Consider the following 26,851-nt stretch of genomic DNA (forward strand, 5'->3'; position numbering starts at 1 on the left):
AAATCTAACAACAAAACGCGCGTCGATGTGTGCGTATACGGTAAACGACAGCAAGCTCAATAACTTTGTGGTCACGAATAAGCAAAACGCTGGCACTTTGCCAGCGAATTGCGTCAAATGGTTGGGCTGTAATTGAGCATTACATCCGCACCTTACCACGCTAACACCTTGAATGCTGAAGGCCATTTTGAACATTTTGATAAGACCGTCAAGTTTGAGACTTTTGATGGCGACGACTGTCATAACTGTTATTGTGTGTGTGTGATAGAAATTGTGTTATCCTTTCTGCTGTGAATTTTATGGTGCTACGATTTAGGAATATTACCAGTTTTGCGCTGTAAATACTTCGTAAAATTGTGCAAAATTCGGTAAATCTGCCGTCGCCCCGTGCCGCAGTGGAAAGCAAATTACGTTTTTCCGTTCCGTGCGTTTTGTTTTTCTTAAGTTTTTCCCGGGGATTAGCGCAGAGGTGCAGTGCAATTGGCAAGTTCGTGTTTTGCTCCTTTGTGACCCCGTTTCTATTGTTTTGCTGCGCGCTCGGTTATTGACCGTGGTGTGTTCACATATCCGTCTTAATTTTTCGCTCCCGTTTCGGGTTGTCGGTGACCGTGCGTGCGTGTGCCATTCGGTATCGATTGGTCGAATCGTGATTTTTGACCTTTGGTGACAACAAATAATAATAGTTCTATGCTATAGGAGGAGTGTTGGTTGACCTGCAGAAGCCAGCAAAATACCGCTAGTATACTGTGCCTGCTGGTGGTGTATCGGGAAAGCGGGGCAGCTTCCTATGCAAATTGACTGAACAGGATACACTGTGTGTGGGGAAATTGCTTGAGTAGAGCCAGCAAACATGTTTAGTGGTAAGTAGCACGAAGTGAATAATTTTGTTTTTTTGTTCGTACGCAAATTATCTTGTAGGGTTCTACGGCTTAAGCTCGTTTGATGAAAAGGATTTAGAACAGAATGACCCATTAAGGTGCAAGAGCGTTTCCTGAGAACTGTTTATCATTTGGAAAATGTAATATTTTACGTCTTTTGTTTTGTTGGCTCAAATTTTCGTCATTCTGTTTGCTAGACTGATTGCAGTTGTATTGACTTTAACCTATACCTACAGCTGCGACTTACATTGTAGGTATTATGGAAGTCAGTGATAAGAGCAAATTTTAATCTAGGACATTTTAATATCTTTTAAGCAAAGCAACCAACCAAGCCATGGTTCGAAAAGCGTTTTTTATCTAACGTTCTAGCTCATTCTTTTTTTAAAAACATATTTTGTTGACAACACAAGTGCTAATTATGTTTTAGCTGATTTTTGTTGATGTACTGTAAGCTGCAGTTATGTTGTTCATAGTGTGCGATCTGGAAAACAAATCACAGATTTATTGCAATGTAATGTCTGTCTAGCTGGGTTCATTCATTATCATGTTCAAACCCTTTTTAACATATTTTTTTTGCTATGGGGACTTAGGCTACTTTGTCCATTAAATTAAACATTTTAATCATATGTATAACTAGTCTTGCACATAACAAATGTTTCAAAAGTTGATCTACAATAAATTGTTCCATTAGGATTATCTTCTGCATAATTCTGATAAGTTTGGCAGGATTCCTCTTTACTCCTTGCTACAATTGGGTTCGCTACAAGGAGTGGACGTAACGACTGGTTTGATGAGGAATGCCAGAGGTTGTTAGACAAGAAGAACGCAGCGCGGTCGTCGATGTTGCAGCAGCGAACCCGTCAAAACGTGGTCTGCCACCAATCAAGGTGGCAATCATACAAACTGAACTGGAGAGGGTTGGACTGAAGCCTCAGGGCATCTACCCGATGAATCGTCGAGCTGAACCCAAGTACAGCTCACGGGATCAGTGACTTCTTGTCCACCTTGTCAAGGGATCCACTACCATCGGTGCATTGCGCAACATCCGGGACCTATTCCGAATCATCGTGAAGTGGGAGCCCTACCGCCCGCAGCATCGCGATGTGACGCAATGTACGAAATGCCTCCGGCTTGGTCACGGTACCAAAAATTTCTACATGGGTCCGCGTTGCGAGAAGTGTGCCAATTGCGAAGGGAATCTTCGCGCCACCAGCTGTTCTTGCCCTAAATGATCGGAGTTTAAACGGATTCGTCAGCAAGCGTCAACTAACAACCAACCTGGTCGCAAGCGAACCGATCGCCGACCTCCGGTCAACACGGATCCTGAGTATCCTGCTCTTCAGCCCCGTCGGCAGGTCCCAAATGTACCTCCGCTTCCTCTCAAAAACCAACGAAACCCCGCCACGAATTCAACACCTCATCATACGGCCTTCAACTCCCTTTCAGCCCAGCCTCGCCTCGTTGCTGCAACTACCTTTCCAGATCTAGGTTTCACCGCACCTGGTCTGTCGTACGCCGGTGCCCCTCTCACGACAAAAGAGCTCGTCCAACTCATCTCGGAAGCAATCACCATTAAGCGTTCCTGCAAAACTGGCTGAGCAGCTCCAAGCTGTAATCTCCATCGTCAACAAATATGGACCGTGAAGCCCTCTCCATAGTTAATTGGAACGTTTGCTCACTGCCTCCCAGTTGACCTCGAGGTAAAACGCTGGTCTAATAAGCCAGTCGTCGTATGTTCGAATCCCGGCTAGGAGAGGCTATTAGAGTCAATAGGATCGTAGGACGTAGGACCCCGCACTGTCCTGTATTCTAACAGCTGGACTGTCGTATAAAAACAGAAGGTCAAGTTTCGATAACGGAATTAGTATTCAAGCTAATCCATGTATCACTGAGGAACAAGCATATTGAACTGATCGACTTTCTCAACGTGAAGAAGATCGACATCGCCATCATCACGGAAACTCACCTCAAACCAGAGGTCAGCCTCTACCTATCCGATTTTCTACTTTTGAGACACGCCTGAACAAGTGCAGGAGAATCATAGAGGCCATAGGAGTGGAGGTCAGTAGGAAGTCAGTCGATGGGCCTAATCAACATAACTGCGGCCTACTGTCCCAAACAGACCATGGCTCAGAACGGTACTGCCACTAATTTACTATCCGATTTGGGCAAACTAACTCGGTGGCGAGAGAAATACATCATTGCCGGTGATCTCAATGCTCGCTATGAAGTGTGGGGCAACCGAAGAAGAAATCAGAATAAGACCATATTGGCGGAAGATTTCGAGGCACGTCACTACAACATCCTGGCGCCGGATAGTCCGACTAGAATTTCCAGATCGGGAGTCCACTCCGTTTTGGGCATCTTTATGACAATCATGGCCATCTCCGCAGTACCGGAAGTCTTCGAAGCAGGGATGCCAGGTGATTTTTTGAAAAGTCTTCACGAATCAAGGAAAAATGTCTTCATTTGTCTTCCTTCGGCTTTCCGCCCATTTAAACTGCAGGGTGAAGACATGTCTTCACATGTCTTCAAGTGAAGACATTTATTTCACTTTTTTGTAACAAAAATGTCTTCAAAATGAAGACATGTCTTCACTTCTGGCATCTCTGCTTCGAAGAGCTGTCCTCCGACCACTACTTGGTGACACTGAAGCTAACTGCCTCTACCGATACGGTGGACAGTCGGCCCCGATGAAACTACTATCGTGCCAACTGGATCAAGTTTCAAAGCTTCCTCGACGACAACATCGATCCCGAACAGTCTCTGCATACACCGAAACTGTTCGATCAAGCGCTGGAATCCCTCCAGCGAGCGATTGCCGTTTGCCCGGGCAAGTGCGGTCCCAGAACAACACCTGCAGGTGAACACCTCTCTTCAAACAGATTCCACCACCAAACATCTGATGAGGCTGCGTAATGTATACCGGCGCCGATATCAGCGTACTGGGGACCGGCAGAAAAAATCGATGGCAAACAGTCTTTCTAGGGTTATCCAGGAGCGAATTCGAGAGTTAAGAAACAAGGAATTCCAACAGCTGCAAAACAGCTGGTCCTCAAAAAGAAGCCTGAACATGTCCCTCCTCTTGTCGCGTCAGGTGGCTCAGGCGATGGAATTTTGCTGATCACTCCAAGTGAAAAGGTGGACACAATGGGTCAGCAGTTTGTAATGTCTCACCATATGGGACAAAATATCGTCAGTCCACACGAGTACTCTGTTGCCGAGGGAGTCGCCGAGGTCGATCGATCAGCTTGGTACCTGAGGAAGAAAAAATCACCGCTGACGAGCTGATGGGCCATGTCAAGGGATCTAAAAACATGAAGGCCCCCGGATTCGATAGCACGTTTAATATCACTTGAGCTACAGCTCATTTACTTTCGTAGCAAACCTGTTCAACCGATGCTGGGAGCTAGGCTACTTCCCTTCAAGGTGGAAATTAGTTAAAGTTATTCCAGTGCTGAAACGGGGAAAGATCCTGATGTTTAAAAGAGTTATCGGCCCACCAGCTTGCTCTCTGCTCTCTCCAAGCTGTTTGAGTAGTCAATCCAAAGCTGGATTCGCCGTTCGCCGATGAGAATGGTGTCTTCCTGGAGGAACAGTTTGGATTCCGAAAAGGAAGGTCCATCATCCATCAACTCCATCGAATTACCAACATAATCCAGCGAAACAAGTCGGTATCGAAGACGACAGCAATGGCGTATAAAATAAATGCCTATGGATGATCCTGAACCTACTCCCCTGGACGAGAACAAGTGAAGTGCATATGCTCGCTGCCCTGGACACCCTGGAAACTAAGTTTGATGCATACAAACTGAAATACGAAGAGAGGGTTTCTGCTCAGTACATGAAATAATTCAAACTTTGAATTAATTAGGTTAAGGTGTTAATTAATTTTAACTAAGATAAGTAGGTAGGATATATTTGAATAATTCTGACAAACAAAAATGTTTCGACATTGAAAAACCTTAGGCAAATTTTGGCAACACGCCTGAAAAATGTATTTTCTAAAATCGAACCGAGCCACAAACGAACGGTTTTTTAAATTTGACTATTGTTTGTTCAATACAAAATTAAAATGCTCAATGTATTACAAGGTATACGAATCATATGTTTTATTGGCCTATCAAGTGTCAGCCCCAACCAACAAAAGTAGAATGATTTGAGATTGCGTGATTGTTTTCTGTGGATATTTTATTGATTAAAGAGATTTAAAATTCATTAATCTCCAATTTCGGTGGATTGATAATACTATGTTTGTTTTGTACGTAAGGCCCCGTATAGAGTAAAAGCGACTGCGACGCGACGCGACTTCGCTCATGTTACTAAATGCACAGTCCTGGTCCGGGCGAAAAAGGGCTGCGCGTATAACTACAGCAAAATATGTTGCGTCGCAGGTCGCTTGCGCTTTGAAAATTTGCATGTAGGGGTTTTTTGGGCAGAGAAAGGTTATTATGTAAGTTCTCTCCCCTAAGAGGGGGCTCCCATACAAATGAAACACAAATTTCCTCATATCTCAAGAACTTATCAAGCAAATGGAACCAAATTTGGCATGTCGTTAGTACTGCTCTAGCGGCACTAGGTACATTGAATCCGAACCGAAAAATCGATTGGTTCGACGGCGAATGCGAGTAAGTAGTGCAGGAGAAGAATGCAGCACATGCGAGAATGCTGCAACACCGTACGAGGGCGAATGTGGAGCGATATAAACAAGCACGGAACAGGCAAAACTCGGTCTTCCAGAGGAAAAAGCGTCAACAGGAAGAACGAGATCGCGAGGCGATGGAAGAACTGTACCGTGCTAACGATAAACGGAAGTTCTACGAGAAGTTAAACCGCTCGCGCAAAGGTTATGTGCCGCAGGCCGATATGTGTCGGGACTCAGACGGTAATCTTCTCACGAACGAACGTGAAGGTGATCGAGAGGTGGAAGCAGTATTATGACGAGCACCTTAACAGCGATGTAGCTGAACATGAAGGTGACGATATGGTAATAAATCTTAGAGCACGTGCAGAAGACGACAGAATACCAGCCCCCGACCTCCAGGAGGTACCAGAATCGTGTGTCCGATCTTCAAAAAGGGCGACAAGTTAGATTTTTTTAATTACCGGGCAATAACACTGTTGAACGCCGCCTACAAGGTACTCTCCCAACTTTTATATCGTTGATTATCACCATTTGCAAAGGAGTTCGTGGGGCAATATCAAGCGGGATTCATGGGTGCCCGTGCCACCACGGACCAGATTTTCGCGCTTCGGCAAGTGTTGCAGAAATGTCGCGAATACAACGTGCCCACGCATCATTTATTCATCGATATCAAATCGGCGTATGACACGATCGATCGAGATCAGCTATGGCAGATTATGCACTACTGCGGATTTCCGATTAAACTAACGCGATTGGTCAAGGCGACGATGGATCAAGTAATGTGTGTTGTTCGAGTATCAGGGGCAGTCTCGAGTCCCTTTGAATCTCGAAGAGGGTTACGGCAAGGTTATGGGCTTTCATGTTTGCTGCTCAAAATCGCTTTGGAGGGTATGATAAGAACAGCGGGGATAGACACGAGTGACACGATATTCACGAAGTCCGTCAGGCTTCTTGGTTTCGCTAACGACGTTCACATCATTACACGTACCTTTGAGAGGATGGCGGAAACGTACATCGGACTGAAAGCTAAAGCCAAACGTATTGGACTTCTCATTAATGTAACGAAAACAAAATACATGAAAGGAAGAGGTTCTAGAGAAGTGAATGCTAACCTCCCTCCCCGGATTCATTTAGACGGTGATGAAATCGAGGTGGTAGAAGAGTTCGTGTATCTGGGCTCACTAGATACCGCAGACAACGACACCAGCAGAGAAATTCAAAGACGCATTATGGCAGGAAATCGTGTCTACTTTGGACTCCGTAGGACGCTGCGATCGAACAAAATTCGCCACCGCACGAAGTTAACAATCTACAAGACGCTGATTAGACCGGTAGTCCTTTACGGTCATGAGGCATGGACTATGCTCGTGGAGGACCAACGCGCCTTTAGTGTTTTCGAATGGAAGGTGTTGCGCACCATCTACGGCGGAGTGCAGATGGAAAACGGAACGTGGAGAAGGCGAACGAACCATGACTTGCATCAGCTGCTCAGGGAACCGCCCATCGCAAAAATCGGTCGCCTGCGATGGGCTGGGCACGTCGTGAAGATGTCGGACGACAGCCCGGTTAACAAAGTTCTCAATAACGATCCGACTGGAACGAGAAAGCGGGGCGTGCAGCGAGCAAGATGGATCGATCAAGTGGAAGGCGACCTGCGGACCCTACGCAGACTACGTGGCTGGCGAATTGCGGCCATGGACCGAGTGGAATAGAGACAACTTCTTCGTACAGCAGAGGAAACCACGGCCTGGAGCTGATTAATGATGATGATTGTATGGGAGCCCCCTTCTTACGCCCTCCATAAAAATGCTGGTCATTTTATCTCTCCAACGACATATAAATTGTTTAGCTTCGTTCAGTAGCTTAGTAGTTTGTTATTAGCATTTGAAATCTTTCTTCAAACGTTACACTTCTATTTTCGTTTTCACCAAGAGCTACCCAGTCCCAGCAGGGACCGAAACGGTTACACTTTTTCTATACATTTGCCAGTATGCAGTGTCATGTCAGAATCTCAGCCAATACCGTCGCTTCGTATTGTTTCTGTATCGAGAGAGCCTATCTATTGATGCGTTCTTGAAACTAGCTCGAATACGTACATACGTGATGATAATAAGCAAACATTCTTATTTCACTGTGACCAGTCGCAGAAGATGTCACAATATAGAAATGACAGGCATTCGCCGCTTTTTGCTTACAGTGCTAGCTGGGATAGTATGGACAAGCGATAGAGAATAAGGTGTAATTATTGATGCATTTTTCACCTGAACTTCATGTAATGAAAATTGTTGCATTATGGTACGGTTTTGTGGCTGATCACTACTTCAAAGATCTTGCAAGAATAGATGCAGTAGAGTTTGTTTTCAATTTTGGATACGTTTTTCTTTGAATCCGCATTATTTGAGGAAAAGCTATAGGCACACGAAAGAAGCAGTGAACGAGAATACCAAAAACCATGCAAGGTGCTAGAATATTGAAGCGTGTCTTTGCCGCTTCGAAGTGTGTACACTCAAAATAATCCGCACATAACTAATGGAAAATTTTCATATGAAAATCCTTATGATTATTATGTGCCACATATAAACACAATCCGCCCAGAAGTACACATGAATAGGATGTGCAAATTTTAAAGATAAATTTTAAAAACACATAAATGGTAATTGTTTGGCACATAAAGTTCATTTACTGGGCACATAGCAAAAATCTATGTGTGAAACAAATAGAAACTATACGAAAAAATTTCTCAGTGTACGACACGACGAGTAAGCGATGTTATCGTTATTCTGGTATATCTCCTCGGTGCGTTTGTACTAGAAATCTGCCGAATGATGTCTTCAGATTTTGGTCACCAACCAGTATATTTTACGTCCCTGAGTCGCAGTATAGTAAACAAAGACGTAGTCCTACGTAAAAAAACATTGCGAAATGCCATAACTATTTAAAAACATAAACAAAAACTTTCGCGATTTTTAAATAACAGTGACATTTGCCAAAAACGAACCGTTCTAAAAATGAAACGTGCCAAAATCGAACTGGTACTGTATTTACGAAGAACAGTCGGTTCAATATCTGGGATTGATACTGATAAGAGCACCACATTCCACATTCGAATTCGCTTATTTTTTGGCAAGTGACGTCATTACATATTACTGGGACGCATTTGTGAGCTCTCAAGGTTCTTCATACACCGAATGATAAGAAATCGACGATTATTTTTCAAACAGTGTTTTCCATACCATAACTTTTACTAACGCGTCCTATATAGCGATGCGATGAGGGAACGATGATGTCGACAAATTACAGCTGCACCGGCAGCGCCGAATGTGCCTGCGGTGAATCGACATGATACTACGCGAGTGCGGTTGGGTTGTTGTCCTGGCTAAGTTTTCGCTCGATGGTTCAAAACATTGGACCTGTACATACACTTTTTCATTCATGTATTTCGCCTTGCGATGTTTTATATTCCTGCTTCCGACTGTTGGATTGAATGGCGTTTTATTTCTCTTTCAGCGGCCGACTCGTTTGGATATCTGTTCAAGAAGAATGATCCGATCCATTCGCTGAACAATTTCGCTACGTCCTCGCAGGTTGTCGAACGGTAAGTGGATTTTTGAAAACGGTTTAGGTTTCCAGAATTTTTTTTATTAATTTGTAATCTAAATAGGTATGAATTCTAAACAGAAAAAAAAACATTTTTTTTCGTAAATCTGATTTTTGAAGAAATATATTTTATTTTACATATTTTTGTTCGGGTATACATAAGATAAAACTGCCATTACATTTAACTGATTGCTTACATACGACTTGTAAGAAATAATACAGGGAAATGTCTTGTAAATTTTATTACAGTTTGACAGTTTTTAATATGTCAATAACAAAATATTCCGGTATGTAATACCGGCGGCAACCGTAATCATTAAAAGCGGCCACTTTTAGCGTACCAAAATACCAAAAAAATTCTACCAAATATTCCTTTAAATTAAAACCTTCCTATATGTAGTAAAAATAAAACTTCGATATCGATCCGATAAGAAGTAAGTTTGTTAGATGGTGATTGCAAAAATTTGCAGAAAAATAGCTTGCGATTAATGCTGAAATCTTAGATCACTAGGTCACTGCCTATTTAAAAAAAACTCTAATTCCCGTCATAGTAAGTAAAGCCATTCTAATTTTCATCATTTGTTGGATGGATTTAATGAATATTCCAAAAGTTTTTATGCTGATTTGACTAAAACACACTTACCTTCCGATCCGTGAACTTTGAAAACACTGAAAGCGATTATTAAAGCATATTATATTATAATTTGTATTGGATAGGACGGAAATATGCAATTACGACGAAGTAGCAACATACCCTAAAGTACAGTCGCTTTTTATGCGATTTGTTTTTCTCGATTGCACGAAGAACGGTGCAACATATCGATTTGATTCCAAACACGTTTTCCGTTTTAGGTCTAATTTAATCATAGATCAATTTTTCAAAAAATTCACAATACTTAAAGACTGTATTCAAGCAAGCAGATGCTAAAATAGACTTATTTAAGATTCATTAGAACATCTTTGCTCTAAATTTGGTCCGTTGTATGAGACACACGTGAAGCGCTGCAGTTCATGTTTCAACCTGATGTTCAAAGCTTAGACATCGCAATTAAACTATTCGAAGCTCTTGAAAAACAAACCGACGAAATACAGAGTACGGAGACCTTTTCACTTTTTCTTCTTCTGCCGTTAAATGAAAACTTTGGAATATTTTTATGTTCGAGGCGTTTCTTGACTCAACTCAACTGAGGAAATCTTAAAGCGACTAACTAACTGCAAATAGTACGATTGATAACAGAAAAGAGTTGGTACCTGTAAATGGTGATGAAGAAGTTGGTGCTCTGAAAGGATGATTCGGTTTATGACGAAGGAATAATCGGGCCAGCCGCAAAAGACAATTTTCGTGACTGTCGCAGTGGCATTTTTGAACCCAGTGCCCTCCTGGCATACAAAAAAAAATCCGAGACGAGATTACATACAGGAACGCATAGCACTCATCCTACCAGCAGTAAATGCAACATAAATCTTTCCTCTAGAATCTACTATAACATTTGCAAATTTCTAAACTATTCCTACAAAGAAATGAAGACAATATTTCTGACCATGATTATTAATGTCTGACGCGCTTGGAACTTTGTTGAAATTCTACTTTTCCCAAAGCGAGAGTTTCAAAATTCCCAACTTCTGGAAACGGCAATACGCTCATAAACAATACTTAAAGGATAAGGTTTGCTGTGGAGCATGCATATAAGCCGATGCAATATTGGATGAAGGTTCGAAATTTGAATGATTTAATCGAAGCTGGCGGGTTCATGTGTGACACAGATTAAGAGAGGAACTTCAGAAACATTATATTCAAAGTACTGCGAAGCCTGACTAATCTATACTAATACAGACTAATACATAAAAAAAATTGCTTGAATATCGCGAGTTTCATTGATCAGAACTGACTTGGAAAATCAATTTGTGTTTCAACAAGACAATAACTCAAAGCACACAGCAACATAAATAGACTCATTCTCGTACCAAAGGAATGGTCTCCACCAGGGATGGATGGAGCGATCAAGATCATATGAGCGATCAGATTCAGATTCATTGACATCACTACTTGAAAGCGACAAATACTTTGTTGCGATCTGTACAGATTATGATAAATGTCATGTCAGATCATGTTTATTACATGACTTTGAGAAATATAACAGATACAGACGATTGGTTGTGTTGGTTGACTCTCAATACAAGTAACCTTTTTTCTTGCAGCTAAGTAAGATGTAACACTGTGATCGACTACTGAGACTGTTTAGAGATGTGATCAATGCTAAAGATTCACTGTTTCTCATGTACTGTAGGGATCGTGATTTGTGCGTGTCCAAATAACTCACAGATTTGATCAAAATGACTGATTTTCCATCTCTGGTCTCCACAAAGCCCCGACCCTAATCCTATCGAGAATTGGTTGACTTGATAATTCTATCGAAGTCGATGAATCTGTAACAAACAAGAATATCTATTCTGGAAGCCTGGGAAAATCTTGATCGTGAAGAGCATGCCGGAACGTTTACAAAAGGCACAAAATAAAAAAATGTTATTCTCTGCCAATATAAAGACACATAGGTTCTACAAATCTACCATAACAAATAATAACTTTTACAAATTCAAATTTCAAATGAGTCAAAATTGAGTCAACGTGATCGAGCCATCCCAGCCTGCAGGTATGTAAAATAGACCCCATAGAGATGTTAAATATGTCAAAAAATCAGAGGGGTTGTGTACAAGACACGACCGCATATATAGGTGACGCAGGACTACGTAAGTCTCTTTGCAGTGATAGTAGCATGTATTCATGCTTGTAATCATTCGATTCTTCATGTATACATGCTATATGTAACATATAAACATGCTACATGCGTTGTATGTAACATTTATCAAAGTAGTAACATTGCATACGTTCAATTCTCAAAAGATTGTGCAGTTGAAAACCACTTAACAAAATCAAGAACACAAACTATTACTTTCCTGCTACCTTACTGAAATTAAAGATTGTTTTTATTACCCATGGTTCCCCACGTTGAAGGGATTTTACCAATTCAATCCTATTTTATCAACAGCATATCTTTTCACTACACTTCTAATGAAACAGCAAGCATGCGTATTCATACAGAGTCGTATTATAACCGAACACTACAGCTGTAGCACATTTTTCCAACACAGATATCAAGTTCGCCGAGGTTTAATCGTCTCGCAGTAAAGAATTTGCGATCTGTTGGGACAACGAACTTGTCATTTTTTCTGGCATACTTCCCTAACACAGACATCAAATTGGACTAGGTTTAATCGTGTTCGTAAGAAATCTGTTGGTACGAGGGGCTTTGTCACTCTCTCTGGCGTACTTCCCAAGCAAGGACATCAAAATGGTCTAGGTTAAACCGCGGTGTTAAGAAATCTTGTTGAAATGAGGAAACTTTGTCGCTTGTTTTGGTTTACTTCCCAAGCACAGATATCAAATTGGTATAGGTTTAGATCATCGTAAAGAATCTTCCCACCAATCACGAAGCGAGAATCCTGGTAAAACATAGGTTCATTATTTTCAATTTTTCAATAGTTCAACATCAAGAATTCATACTTTTCTTCATTTGGGTCAATTCTTAGAAGATTTTCCGATCGATTGGTGTAAGAATATTGAAAATCGATCGGAAAACCGCTGAGCTATTAGCGCTTAAAACCTTTCATCTTTCGTGACGCTCGCATTTTTCGATTTTTTGGAATGACACCCTATCTCAAAACTTGCCGTAAGACGTAGTCCTACGTCAAAAAATGTTAACGGAAACGCGGATTTTTAATTTATTTGGACCTCCCCCCCATTTATTAAGAACCACCCCTTCACCCATTGTTAACCCATTTGTGCTGATTCCCTTATGTCAAAGAACCTGTAATCCAAGTTTGATGAAGAATCGTCCAGGCGTTGTACTTTACTTTACATTACTTTACTTTACTTTAGTGGCAACGGTCCATTACCGATCCTGCGCCGAACGAATTGTGGTCCTCCGTACCGTCGGTCCTGGGCTGTCGTTCTCCAATCCCCACGAACACCAGTTGAATGTGCATCGTCTTCGACAGCACACACCGGATGCGTGGTCTGCCGTCTGCCTCGGAGTCTACGGCCTCTTCCTGGTTCTCTGCTGAAAATAGTTTTGCCTACTCTTTCGTCGGGCATTCTGGCCACGTGTCCAGCCCACCGCAGTGTGCCACATTGCGCTACCTTCACTATATCAGCATATTTGTATACTTGGTACAGCTCGCGATTCATGCGTCTGCGTCACGCTCCATTTTCCATTTTGCCACCAAGTATAGATCGCAAAATTTTACGCTCAAAAACCCCAAGCACTCGTCGATCAGCTTCCTTTAGCGTCCATGATTCGTGTCCGTAAAGGACCACTGGGAGGGTTAGTGTTCTGTAGAGCGCCAGTTTTGTGCGAATTTGCGCGAAAACTACGGGACTTCAGCTGGCTACGTAATCCGTAGAAAGCCCGATTCGCGGCTGCAACTCGTCGTTTCGCTTCGCGGCTTACATCGTTGTCACATGTCACGAGTGTACCAAGGTCTACAAATACCTCCACTACTTCATATCGTTTCCCTTCTAACTTCACCTCGGCACCAACACCACTTGGGCTTCCACGTTCTCTACCAGCAACCGTTTTGACAGTGTTAAAGGTAAGTCCCAATCTCGCCGCTTCCCTTTTAAACTTTTTAGACTCCGCTATATCGACGTCATCCGCAAAACCAAGAACCATGTGAGATTTCGTGATGATTGTTCCATTTCTTTCCACGTCTGCCCTTCGTAATGCACCTTCCAAAGCAATGTTGAATAGAAGGTTAGAGAGTGCATCCCCTTGCTTCAGTCCATCGAACGTCACGAAAGCAGCTGAGGTCTCACCCGCTGTTCTAACGCATGATTTGGATCCGTCCAGCGTCGCACGAATCAGCGTAACTAGTTTCGTCGGAAAACCATGTTCTAGCATTATCTGCCACAGCCCATTTCGTTTAACTCAATCGTACGCCGCTTTAAAGTCCACAAACAGATGGTGTGTCTGCAAGTTGTACTCCCGGAACCTGTCTAGCAACTGACGCAGGGTAAACATCTGATCCGTCGTGGAGCGACGCTCGCGAGGACCAGCTCGGTACTCACCGATGAAGGACTCCGCTAACGGTCTCAGTCTGCAGAACAGGTTACGGGAAAACACCTTGTAGGTAGAATTCCAATGTAATTCCTCGATATTTTTCATACTCCAGTCGATGTCCCTTTTTGAAAATTGGACAAATGAGGCCATCCAACCACTCCTTCGGTATTTGTTCTTCTTCCCAGATCCTGACAATGATCTGATGGATCGCTTCGTACAGCCGCTCGCTCCCCGCTTTTAAAAGTTCAGCGGGGATACCGTCCTTCCTAGCAGCCTTATCGTTTTTCAGCTCACTGATTGCCTTTTTAACCTCCTCCTGTGTTGGTGGCTCCACAGCTTGACCATCGCTTACAAATCCTATCCTGTCCCTGCTGGTCTCCGCATTTACCTCTCCATTCAACAGTGTCTGGAAGTGCTCCTTCCACCTGGCTGCTACTACCGTTTTGTTGGTAAGCAGGTTGCCAGCACTATCATTGCACATCACAGGCATGGCAAAATTCCTGCGTCTCACCGTTTTATAGAAACTCCGTGTGTCGTTGCTGGCGTATCGCTCCTCTGCGCCGGCGAGCACGTGCTCCTCGTACTCGCTCTAATCTCTAATCTCTAAATCTTTCTCAGTTTTGACGCGTAGCCGCAGTCAGCATGCGACTCCTGGCCTGGTTCTCTTCATCTGTCACTCTCTGGCATTCGGCATCAAACCAGCTGTTACGCTGTCTTTCACGCGTCGTGCGTACCACCTCTCTCGCAGCTGTTTCGATGGCACCGTATATGTTCCTTCACAGCTCATTTATATCTTCTCCTTCTACCTGCTGCTCAGCGATTCGTTGGTCAAGCTTCCTGGCGTACTCCACTGCCACGCCGTCTGCCGTTAACCGCTGGATGTTGGAACGCAGCGTTCTCTCAGTGCGAGCTTTCGCCGTTTTCGACAGCCTTGCGCGAATCTTACTCACTACGAGATAGTGGTCAAAGTCGATATTTGGTCCCCGAAAAGATCGTACATCGATAACATCCGAAGAGTGTCGACCGTCAATCAAGACATGATCGATCTGAGAGCTAGAGTCTCCATTTGGATGCGTCCACGTCCAGGTGTGTTTCCGAATATTCAAACGTGGAAAGTAGGTGCTACAGATGGCCATCCCTCTGGCCGCGGCAAAGTTTACGAGCCTCAGACCGTTATCATTGGTCGACAGATGCAGGCTATGTCTTCCAATAACCGGACGGAAGAATTCCTCCCTCCCGATCTGCGTATTTGCATCTCCGATGATGATTTTCACGTCGTGTTTTGGGCACTCTCCATAGGTCCTCTCAAGCCTGTCATAAAACTCGTCCTTAGCATCATCGGATTTATCATTTGTCGGTGCGTATAAGTTGATTAGGCTATAGTTGAAAAATTTACCCTTAATCCTCAACACGCATATACGGTCATCTACGGGCCTCCACCGGATAACTCGTTGCTTTTGTACTCCCAACACTACGAAACCGACTCCATGTTCTGCTTTTTCACCACTGCAGTAGATGTGGTACTTCAAGGAAGTGCCTGCAATAGGGTCTACTGTACGGAACTCCCTTTCTCCGGAATTTGGCCACCGAACTTCCTGAATAGCAGCGATCTTCACTCCGAGTTGATGCAGCTCTCGAGCAAGCAAGCCAGCCCGTGCCGGTTCATGGAGAGTTCGGACATTCCAGGTACCAATTATCCCTTAATCGTTTCCTTGTCCCTTGCCGTGTCCGATACCGATTGTTCCGTCCTGAATTTCTTTCTTCGTTATTCGTGGTAATTGAGTTTTCGGTATACCGCCGGGGTCGCGATACCTGCATCCCGCTGATGGATCTGCCATTTTAGGTATAGCTTGCGGGATACAATATTTCATATTCAGCCGCCCGTTTCGAGACAGACGCTGTGTGAGCCGCCCCTCACCTAGAGAACAAGCGCTCTAGTTCACCCCTCCTAGCTTAGTTGCTTCAGCAGGTACATGAAGCATTTCCGGGTAAGGCCATCGACCGTCATCATTTGACTTAGATCTGCGTGGAGGCGCCAGGACAAAACGTATGTGTGAAGATAGATTTTGGGCAGCTTCCCTAGCAAAAGTTTTATGTGATCACGGCTCGAGGAGATGTCCATGACCAAGAAATCTTGAAAATACACGTTATTCCATTTACCAAAGAAAGCGCACAGAATTAGCTAGTAGCCACTCCTTAACTCACCTAAAAATTGCCTCCAATTTCGCTGATCGAGAAATATTAGTGAGCAATTGTTGTTACGCGGAAATTGAAAAAGATTGACGAAGGTACTCCAGTGAAGAAGGTGGTGGTGAAAGGAAATGGTCGACCAGATTGATCAACAGTGTGTCCAGCAGACGGTTAGAGATATATAAAAGTTCGTAACTTCATCAAAATTAAATTGGAATACCTAAATAGATAGGTATTTGATATTTTTTATGAAAGCGAAAAACCTTTATTTTGACTACCTTATGCTTCTCCTGTGTAAAACTAATTCTAAAATAGGCCTACTTTTGTGCGTTCAAAAATAGTTTGCCAGCTCTTATGGAGTGTCAAATTTTTCAGAATTGTGCCAACACTTTTCAAAATACTTTAAGAGGAAATGAGTTGTCACTGAATTTTCGAATTTCAAAAGTAGGTTTTAGCGCAAAATAAAATGTACCAATCTGAATGAGGAGAACACATTTCATAAATAGAATAGAAGTTTCAATTCAATTAAAAACCGCTTTCGAGATTTCTCCTTAAGCCTTAACCACTCAAAATTAAAATGGAAATCTTTGTCTTATTATTTTTATATTTTATAAATCAGTTCTCATCTATTTTAGCGTATGCTGTCGAAATTTCCATATCTTGTTCACTATCATCGTGTGCCGGTTCAAAGCGCTTGTGGCTCGCACTGTTCCCAATTCATTCATCTTATGAAGTTCTCCAGAAGCCATCGAGAGCAACAACGAAGTAACGGTAACGTCCAAAAACAACGACCATTCGAATTCGTCCACAAAAAGATGGCTATTTATAGTGATCCTTGTCGGCTTCCATTGGAGACAAATATAGCACCAATCTGTGGTGTCTAGTTTGCTAACCATTCGCGAGATTGCCACACGTTCGATGATCACCATTCTCATTATCATCGTCATCATCAGCGTCGTCTTCGCCGCCATCATCATCATCATCATCATCATCGTTACCAGCAACAACTTGATGCACCAAATGTTGCGAAGATCGGTCGTTCTGATGGTCGTTCGGTTCCGTCGTCCGTACGTGGCCAGCCAGCGAAGATCGAAGTCTGGTAAACGTGCCGTACCAACCAACCAACCAACCATCAACCACCGCCAACAGAGCCGCGGCCGCCGCCTGATACGTATATTTAGCGCAGTCTAGACGATCGCAAATTTTTCGCATTTGTTTTGCGAATCTATTTCGGTTAGTTGGTGGACCAACAGGATCGACGACGACGACGAAGGACGGGTCTTCGGTTCGGTTTGGGGAGCGGGCGGCACTGCAGTGCCGGTACCGGACCGGACCGGAGGGTTCATCTGACTTACTTTCATTTTTTGGCGCTCGGTGGCGGTCGGCTGTGCTGCGGTGATGGAAAAAGATGAACCGAACCGGCGATGGGCTTTATTGGTGGTGCGAGAAATTCGTACGAAAGGAGTGGATTTTGGAAACGAAACAAAAGTCCCTCCTGCTGATTGCCCCTGCCCTGGTTCGGTATACCATCCGAAGTAGTAGACACACTTCCGGGTGCGGGATTTATCTGGCGTGAACCATGGTTGTTTGTGGAGAGTTTTCATTGCGCATCAACTACATTTGCAGACGTGTAATCGACCAGAAAAGAAAAATACTTGGGAAGGACAAACAGATACGTAGTTTGCTAACAGGATTTGTTAGCCAACAGAGCCGGTGTAGAGCGTCTTTGAAAATTTATTATTGATTTAGTTGCTGCTTGCGGTAGGGTAGTCAGAAAACCTAAAGAAATTGATTTTAAATTTCCGTTTTTTGAGCTGACATTACAAGTTGGAATTGTTTTATTTCAAACAGTGTTTTGGGTTAGGAATAAAAAAGTTAAAAGAAAATTTTTAGGCCAACCCAACGTTTCGGATGATGCATTCAGAAGACACGCGCGAGACTTATACTCACAATGCAATGATTCGAAGTCGTGGAAGAAGCGAGTGTGGAAAGCGAACTATTGATTGGACTAGTTTTGCTACTGGCAAGCGGCGACGGCTCTATAGTTGACAGACAAGAAAGGGTGATGATCGAAGTGTAACATTTTCTGTCCGTGAAAGTGGCTCACTTGGCTAGAAAATACTTTGTATGAAAGGAACGATGATGATGCTGGCTGGCTGGCTGACTGGTGGGGCGGGACGGGGCGAGCTGCGAGCGGTGGATGCGATATGTCTTTCTGCCGGCGGATACGTTCGTAAAGAAGCATTCTTATACATGAATGATAGGAACGATTTGATTTTATTACTATTGAACTGAAGCAACTGCAACTCGCTGAAGAGAGTCAGTATTTGGTCGTGGTGAAATTCAATTATTTCTATGAACAAATTGAATTTAGCTTTCGGAGATACGGCGAGATCCAGTTGCTTCACTGAATTTTCATGAGATTGTACTGTAAATGCACGCTGCGCTGGTCCACGGGGTTGCCTTGTAGAAAGATGTTAATAAACTTTATCTAAACATTACTTTTTCGTTCGTTCTACTCAACCTTTGTTTATCCTTGAAAAAGAAGCCGCATTAAATTTCAAATTACCTCTAGAATATTTGGCACGATTTCAAATTATATGGTAATCTTATACGCCACATGGACAACACACGAGATGTGTGCAACGGCGTCGTCGGTGCATTTTCCTCGCGTCACGATGCCCCCGGCATCAATGCGATGGCGGATGGTGCGGCGGCATCACGAGCAGTGACTGACAAAGGTAGAACAGAAGGTTACCGCTGCGCTGGGTTTAAACGAAAAAGTAGCACGAGCCCGAACGGGGGTCCAAATCGAATGGCCCGTTTGTGGTAACTTTCGCGTCGGAGTCCTAATAAACAACAAACTCAGGAAATAAAACGTAAACGGCAACCCTCGACGGCCGAACCGGACGGACGTCAAGCAAGCAAGAAGCACTAAAATCATCATCTCGTATTACGTGTGTATAATGGAGAAATAACGAGCATTATCGAAGGCGAAGGCAATAACAAGGATCACATTCGAAATTATTATTTCTTGATTCCCGCGTGCGATTCGGGCCGTTCGCGCGCCCCCTCTGCAGTGCAGTGCTGCGGTCGTGCTAATAGCAATGACCGCCGGCCGACGCTGGCTGCCAAGCCACGGTACTATCGGAGAAAACCACACACAAAAAACAGTCTCAACACTCAACACACCAGTTGTCAAATGAATAATCTAATTCAATTGCCCCGCTAGCGGTTGCTGCAGCATAGAAGCGAACTTTTTCCGTGCCTGCCGTTTGCGTTTTGGACAAAACATGCCGTGCCGAAGACCCCTTACCTAGTGCGGTGGACGATTTCAATTCTCCCGGGCGGGTAGTGGGGAGGAAATGCTTGAAACTAAGTCGGTAGTGAGAACCATAAAATATAAATTAACAACCTAGTTTGTTTTTTTTTTTTGATTCGCTTGGAAAAGCTGTGCAATGAGTCGTGAAACTTCGTGCCTTTGATGTTTGATCGGAGAACAATTTAGACAGACTATACATTTATTAAGTACCTAATATGAATTGTTCATTTTTCTGTAAGACTCAATAGAACTGACTAGTTTTTGAGAGTACATTTAAAAGAAGCCAGGAACGTAGGTATTAAACGAAGTCGAAAAGATCATCAAAGCATTGTACACGTCTTAAAAGAGGCCAACATCAAGCCGAAACCAAATAAATTTAAACCGTTTGGTTTTCATAATTAGCCGAAATACAGTGGAAATAATCGATTAATGACAAAAGTGTTGATTGAAATATAAATTATCAAAACGAAAACATTAAAGCATTGAGTATAGGTATCAGCATGAACGACTATACACATCCTACTTGCTCCTCAGTGATGGATCTAAGCTTACTAAATTACACAGAGAACACACATATAGCTTTTTGGGATAATTTACCATCTTTAATGTACAACAATTCAGTAACTACGATGTAGTTACTATGTCTTTAAGTAGAGTATTAATGGTACCTGCCATTTCCTTGTGGTCGTTGGGGAGGACGGGATGGATTGTTAGTTCAACATTCGCTGTTACAAGGTGGTGTTGCCTCTGCACATTCAGCAATGGAATGTGAAGGCATGCGGCCACTATAGATTGTAAATTATTAAAAAAAAATGCAACACTTTCTTTTATGTATAACTTTTTATTTCATGGGTAAAAATTGATGAAATTTTTGGTAAAACTAACTTAGAGTGTAATGTTTACATGTACAAAATTTCGTCATAATCTGTCAAGTGGTTATCGAGATCGCTTCTAAGCAAGGAGTGCTTCGACAGAAAATTATAGGCGCTGTCGTGGAAAATCTCACGGCCAGTCCCAAAGGTGGATCGCGAAATAGTTGGGAATCGACCATTTTACCATTTTCAAGCACAATCTGAACCTTTCGATTCGGTACGTGGTCAAGAAGGTCAATACTTCCATCTGGTTCGTCTAGCATACAAGGAAACGGGCCGGACTTTATGTCTTCAAGGCAAGGAAGGCATCTAACCGAACCGATAAACATAATACGGTGGCCTAATCCCGCACTAGGATGCAGGAAAAAGGAACCACAATGGACAACGAGACGTACATTAAAGCGAACGCCAAGTAGATTCCCAGCCTGCCCCAGCTTTTCGTCGAAGTTCCGACCGGATGTCCCGGTGAAGTTCCGAAAGAAGTAGGTCGACAAATTTGCCAAGAAGTACTTCAGAAGTGTTTGCTGTCCTTTTTTCCGGTCTCACGAATTTCTAGACACTTCGTTTTGGCCGGATTTGGCATCGTCCCATTACGCGAAACCCGTGATGGCCAACGATGTTGTTTTCGTGTCGAACGAGGCAAATCAAGACCAAACTCGCCAGAACTTCGCCCAATAGAAAAATTCTGGGCGATTATGAAGGGTAAGCTCAGGAAAACAGGGAAGGTCATCAAAAACAACCAGGATTTGAAAAAAGAGTGGATGAAAGTGTTTAAGCAAGATGGTGCAAGTGTTGCACAGGATTAGATGGGTAAAGGGTGTCCGACATCAGATTGCATCACGGAAAAAACGCTGTAAAAAATTACCCATTGGATAGTTTTTCTTGAAAATTTGGGTAGAAGTAGTTTAGAGTGTATTGTTTTCACTGTATTTTTATCGCTGTCAGTTTTTTCGAAAATTGCAAAAATGGCGTCACCTGTACTCCCAGATGCTGTTAAAGCCTCATTGTCTCATCATGGATGATGAGACGTATCTCAAGGCGGACTTCCGGCAGCTTCCGGGACTACTGTTCTTCACCGCCCAGCACAAGCTTGATGTTACGAAGCAAGTAAAGAAACAAAAAGTTTCAAAATTTCCCAAGAAATACATGACTTGGCAAGCGATTCATGTGGCAAACAGAGTGCGCCATTCGTGATTACCGGGACTGTAAGCGGGCAGTTCTACCTCAAGGAGTGTCTGCTTCCTCTGTTGAAGCAACATGAGTGCCCTACGATCTTCTGGCCGAATCTTGCTTCGTGCCACTATTCAAAGGATGTCCTGGAGTAAATCTAAAATTAAAAAATGCAGAAGAAGACTTGATACGAACTTTAATAGTAAACACCCAGTTAGCACCAAATCGTACATCAATGTACCAAAATTATCGTAAATATCTTTTAACGAATTCGGAATCGTAACTAAAGTTTAACAAAGTCCGCCCAAGTTGTTTTTCAGTCGTATATAATGTTAATAACAAACACACATACGAATTTCAGCACAGAATTGTATAGCAACATAGTCGCGCCTAATCGGATATTGTCGTATATTATAGTAGGGTAAATGATTTTGAAATGGACCTAGTCGAATTCTGATCTTGAATGGACCTATTTTTAAATAAGAATTTTAGGATATAATTATCAAGTCTTTGTACTGTATTTAGCTTTTATGTTTATCTTTAATCATTTCTGAACGTAAATATACTAAAATTAAATTAAAACTATAGCCAAAACTACTTTATTGCCGCGTATTTAAAAGTAGCTGTTTTTCAGCGTTTTGGCAGTCACCATAGAGTATTTTCAAACTGTTACTACCCGGAACCCTTCTGGTTTGAAATAAAACAATACTCTTAAAATCATGCTAAAATATGTGTAATTTCAATTTAGGTATTTAAAAGTTCAGTAAAACCAGTAAAATCTTCAAATTCTTGAAAAATGTTAACCCCCTTTTTTGATCTTGAATGGACCTAGTATTGATTTTAGAATGGACCTAGTTTTGCGCTCCGAGACATCACTGACGGTAGCTATCATTGCCTACCACTAACGAACTCGTCGTTGCTTGTTGTCACTATAGTATCTCCGTTTATAATTAATCTATAAGCACGGGATATTGAAAGTAGGCTTGATTTATAGCCTAAATAAAAACTTAATTATATTGATAAAACTAACTATCACTCATCCTTTTTCGTAGTTGCTTCATAGTGTTTGTATATTGTAGCCCCTAGTTTTGAAACTAAAAAGTCTTCCTAATTAGTTAGCTAACATATGTCATTTTATGCCTAAAATAATATAAACTTAATTTGTACAAAATCGGTATTGTACAAAAATTTTAACCATCATTGATTAAAAGATAATATGGATCAAAAGATAAGAGGGATACTAACTGCCTTCTGTTAAGGGGGCATAGTACCTTTTCAATTTTTTAAAACCTAAATTTTTTGATTGATTATTTCGAAAGATTAACATTTTGACCATATGTGTTTGAAGTCGTTTGCATGAATTCCAAATATTGACAAAGTTACAGCTATTTGTACCGCGCATGTCTGGAGCGATTACACAACGAGTAAAAACTTCAACGTCGTTTTTCTCGAAACCAGATTTTGAAAGTCGGTACCATAAATATCTCAAGAACGGCTCAAGCAATTCTTATGATTCTTTTTTTGTTTGAAAGCCAACAAAATTATCTAGTGTTTGACCCATCCTTTTCTTGATATTGTAATTTTTGTATTTTTTAGAAATGTTTAAAGTCAATTTTTTCGCTTAAAAACCATACTTTTATGTATTAATTGTCGCCATTTTGTTATGTGTTCGGATTCTAAAAAAGGATGGATCAAACACGAGATAATTAAATGTTCTTTCATGTCGTTTTGGAATTTTTCAATTCGGATAAGCCCCCAGCGCCAATCCATGGTACCGCAATTCATGGTTTTTTTGAACGACTATCTTCAAGGAGCCGTAGGGGCAAGGGCCAAATCTGTTCTTGCTTTTAATATATACGTTATTATTTTCCATGCAAAAAGGTACGAAAAGAAGACAAAAACGAGAGAATTTTTTTGGACGATTTTCGGAAACTACGAATTCGAATTTCCATTTCTGTTTCGTGCTAGAAGTGTTAAGTACACTCATTTTTCGAGTTTTTCAGGCTGTAGAGCATACGGACAATTGATTTTATACTCATAGCCTACAAATTTTTTTTAGCCCCCCGATTTTTCAAGCCAATTTCCAAAGGGGGGGTGACAAAAACTTAAAAAATATTTGGCAAAGACCTTATATTCCGCCGATAAGTAAGCAGGTTGACTTCACATCACCTTTTGATCGATTGACAGATCGATTAAAAATCAGTTTAGTAAAATATTCAAAATCATGCAACCCGACTAACGTTGTACTACGTCATCCGTGGTCGCATCTTATACACAACCCCTCTGATTTTTTTCTTGGGGGATGTAAAGTTTTCTTTAAGCACCTCTCCCCTCTGACTTGTGACAAAATTAATACCTCCTTGTCCACCGAAATTGAGTGACCCTGAGATCTAAAATATTCAACTGTACCAGATAGAAAATAGGAAGGTTCACCTATTTTCTATCTGCTACAGTTCTTCATCGACTATCATTTAAAATTAAAACCTTGTATCTAACCTTACCTTTAAACCTAGTAGAATTACCAAGTCTAATTTTTTCAAGCACCATTTACAGTATGATTTCGAATTTGACAACAAATGCGTGTCGCCTATATTGCCAAAATCGAAACCGTGGCAAAATCTAGACCATTTTTTAACTGAAAAAATTGCATATAAATGTGTCAAAAATTGAATAATTACCACTAATTAACGAATTTTTCACGATTGCAACGGTTTTATATTCAAAATGTTCGACAGGGGCTGTCGCAAACCTTTAGATACTTTGGAGTAAGACGTAGTCCTACGTCAGTAAAAGTCTGACCTTTCGAAATATGTAGTCACTAAATAAAAACTCGAACCCCACTGTACTTAATAAACTACGTTTAATACAAGTTATATTACATATTTTTAATGAATGGTTTAAATTTTTGAAACTAATAGGCGACATAATTTTTTTATGACGTAGAAATCGTTTCAACCATATCTGAACAACAGGTAATAATTTCCAATATACAAATGTCACACACAGATACATACATAACGCATATCAAGTCACTGAAACATTGTTCAATTGTTGGGCTGACATAAAAACAAGACCCTCGGCGACTGTGACTGATTTCAAATTTTTCAACCGACTTTCATACCTTTCTAACAGAGTATAAGAAAGGTAAAAGCTGTTCAACCTTGTGTCCTATTAATAAATAGCAGTAGTATAGTTGTACTATTGAAAAAAAGTTCTTTGTTATTATTTTGTTCATTTACATGGAAGAAACTATGACAATCCAAATTTAGGTCCATTTCAAAATCAAAAATAGGTCCAATTCAAGATCATGTTGGGTCCATTCAAGATCAAAAATAGGCTTTGGCTAAAAACGATATATTTAATAAAAGTTTCATCAATTATACATTTTTAAAGTACTGATAATGTAGAAAAAAGGTGGTACTTTCCAACAAATAGTAACATCACCACATATTATTTATAAATGACGAGTAAACTGAGCAGGAGTGCGAGTGGTGGTGTTAAAAAGCGCTAAATAGGTCCATTCAAGATCAATTACCCTATTATACTTATATAGAAGAAACGCGTATGATTATTCCGCATCATGTATATCGCCTTAAAAATAGTACGGATATGCCAGTTTTCCGCATCAAATACAATGTATTAGCATGCATATCTGTGCGTAATGCTGATTTTTTACTTTTATCGATATACTAGCTGACCCGACAAACTTCGTATTGCCACAAATTAAAATGTGTTGTACATAAATCGTGAATATGTCACAATCTCGAGTTTAGCAAGTTTCTGAGGAGCTCAACCTTAGATAATACATTTTGGCAGTTACGTCACTATGAAAGTATGGGTAGTTTAATTAACAAGTTTCAATTTTTTCTCACAGTAAAGTAGAAAACTTGCTTAATTTGAAGAAAACCGAACTAAGTATGATAAATAGGACTATTTACCGGTCACTGTCCGAGCAAACGCCATCTCAAAACGATTGGTAGGCTGGATAATGATACTTGTCAACTCTGCGAATTCGAAAGCGAAACTGCAGAACATCTGCTCTGCCAGTGCAGTGCACTAACTCTTCGCAGACTAAGAACCTTCGGACCTTCCCAATCAGGTAATAAACTTAATAAGAAGTGCAATGCCGGACTGGGAGAAGAGGTATGAATTGACAATGACGAACACTTCCATCAATAGTGTTTTGTCGGCAACTAATACCTAGACAAAAGAAGAAGTATACCACAATAGATCAAAATAATGGTCGTAGTGGTCAAACCTTCCGACAAAAGAAAAGTAGAAAACGATCCCCCCGTTACTTAGCCAGATAAAATAAAGCGGATAGCACTTAAATATTCGCTGTGATAACATATAACATTTCGCGAAAACCCTTACGCGGAATATACCATTTCACGGAAAACCTTTTCGTGGAAAGTACCATTTCGATCCTCGGGGTGATCCTCTCCTTACTCGTTATCACTCATTCGGACCCAACTGAAGGAAAGTAATGCAGGTCAGTAGACATAGGAAAACAAACAAACCTAGACAGAGGTGATTTCTGCGGGGGGCTGCAGATAGTTTTTGGTGGTCTTTTTACTGTCTGTTATGTTTTATGGAAGAGTCTAAAATTTCTCGAGTTCGATTAGTTTTTGAGTTACGCAAAAATTTCTGTTTTGTTTTATATGAGAGTCCTTATTCCCCTACCACAGGGGTGAGGGATCTCAAAACATCATAAAAAAATCCTGCCTGCAAAATCCCCCGCATGCCAAATTTGGTTCCATTTGCTTGATTAATTCTCTAGTTATGAGAAAGTTTGTATGTCATTTGCATGGGAGCCCCCCCCCCCCTCTTGAAGGGGGGAGGGATCATAATTCTCCTCCTAAAGAGGGGACGGGTCTTAATTCACCATAGAAACAATTCTTTCCTCCAAAAATACCCATATGCCACATTTGGTTCCATTTGCTTGATTAGTTCTCTAGTTATGCAGAAATATGTGTTTCATTTGTATGGCAGCTCCCCCTCTTAGTGGGGTGAGCGGTCTGTAACCACCTTCCCTGGCGTCTGTAACTTCCCTTCCCATG

The 26,851-nt window shown here is 41.6% G+C and overlaps 1 protein-coding gene across 1 annotated transcript in view; it reads left to right on the forward strand.

Annotated features, from left to right (window-relative positions):
- The first annotated feature begins 307 nt into the window (after nt 1-307).
- LOC128734974 (serine/threonine-protein phosphatase 4 regulatory subunit 1-like) overlaps nt 308-26,851 on the forward strand; it is a 367,083-nt gene continuing 340,539 nt past the window's right edge. The window contains exons 1-2 of the mRNA XM_053829397.1: nt 308-860; nt 9,031-9,118. Of these exons, the coding sequence (XP_053685372.1) occupies nt 851-860; nt 9,031-9,118 (98 nt within the window). The 5' untranslated portion in view covers nt 308-850. The remainder of the gene's footprint in view (nt 861-9,030; nt 9,119-26,851) is intronic.

The sequence above is a fragment of the Sabethes cyaneus genome, chromosome 2, assembly GCF_943734655.1.
Source record: "Sabethes cyaneus chromosome 2, idSabCyanKW18_F2, whole genome shotgun sequence".
Lineage (NCBI taxonomy): Eukaryota > Metazoa > Arthropoda > Insecta > Diptera > Culicidae > Sabethes > Sabethes cyaneus.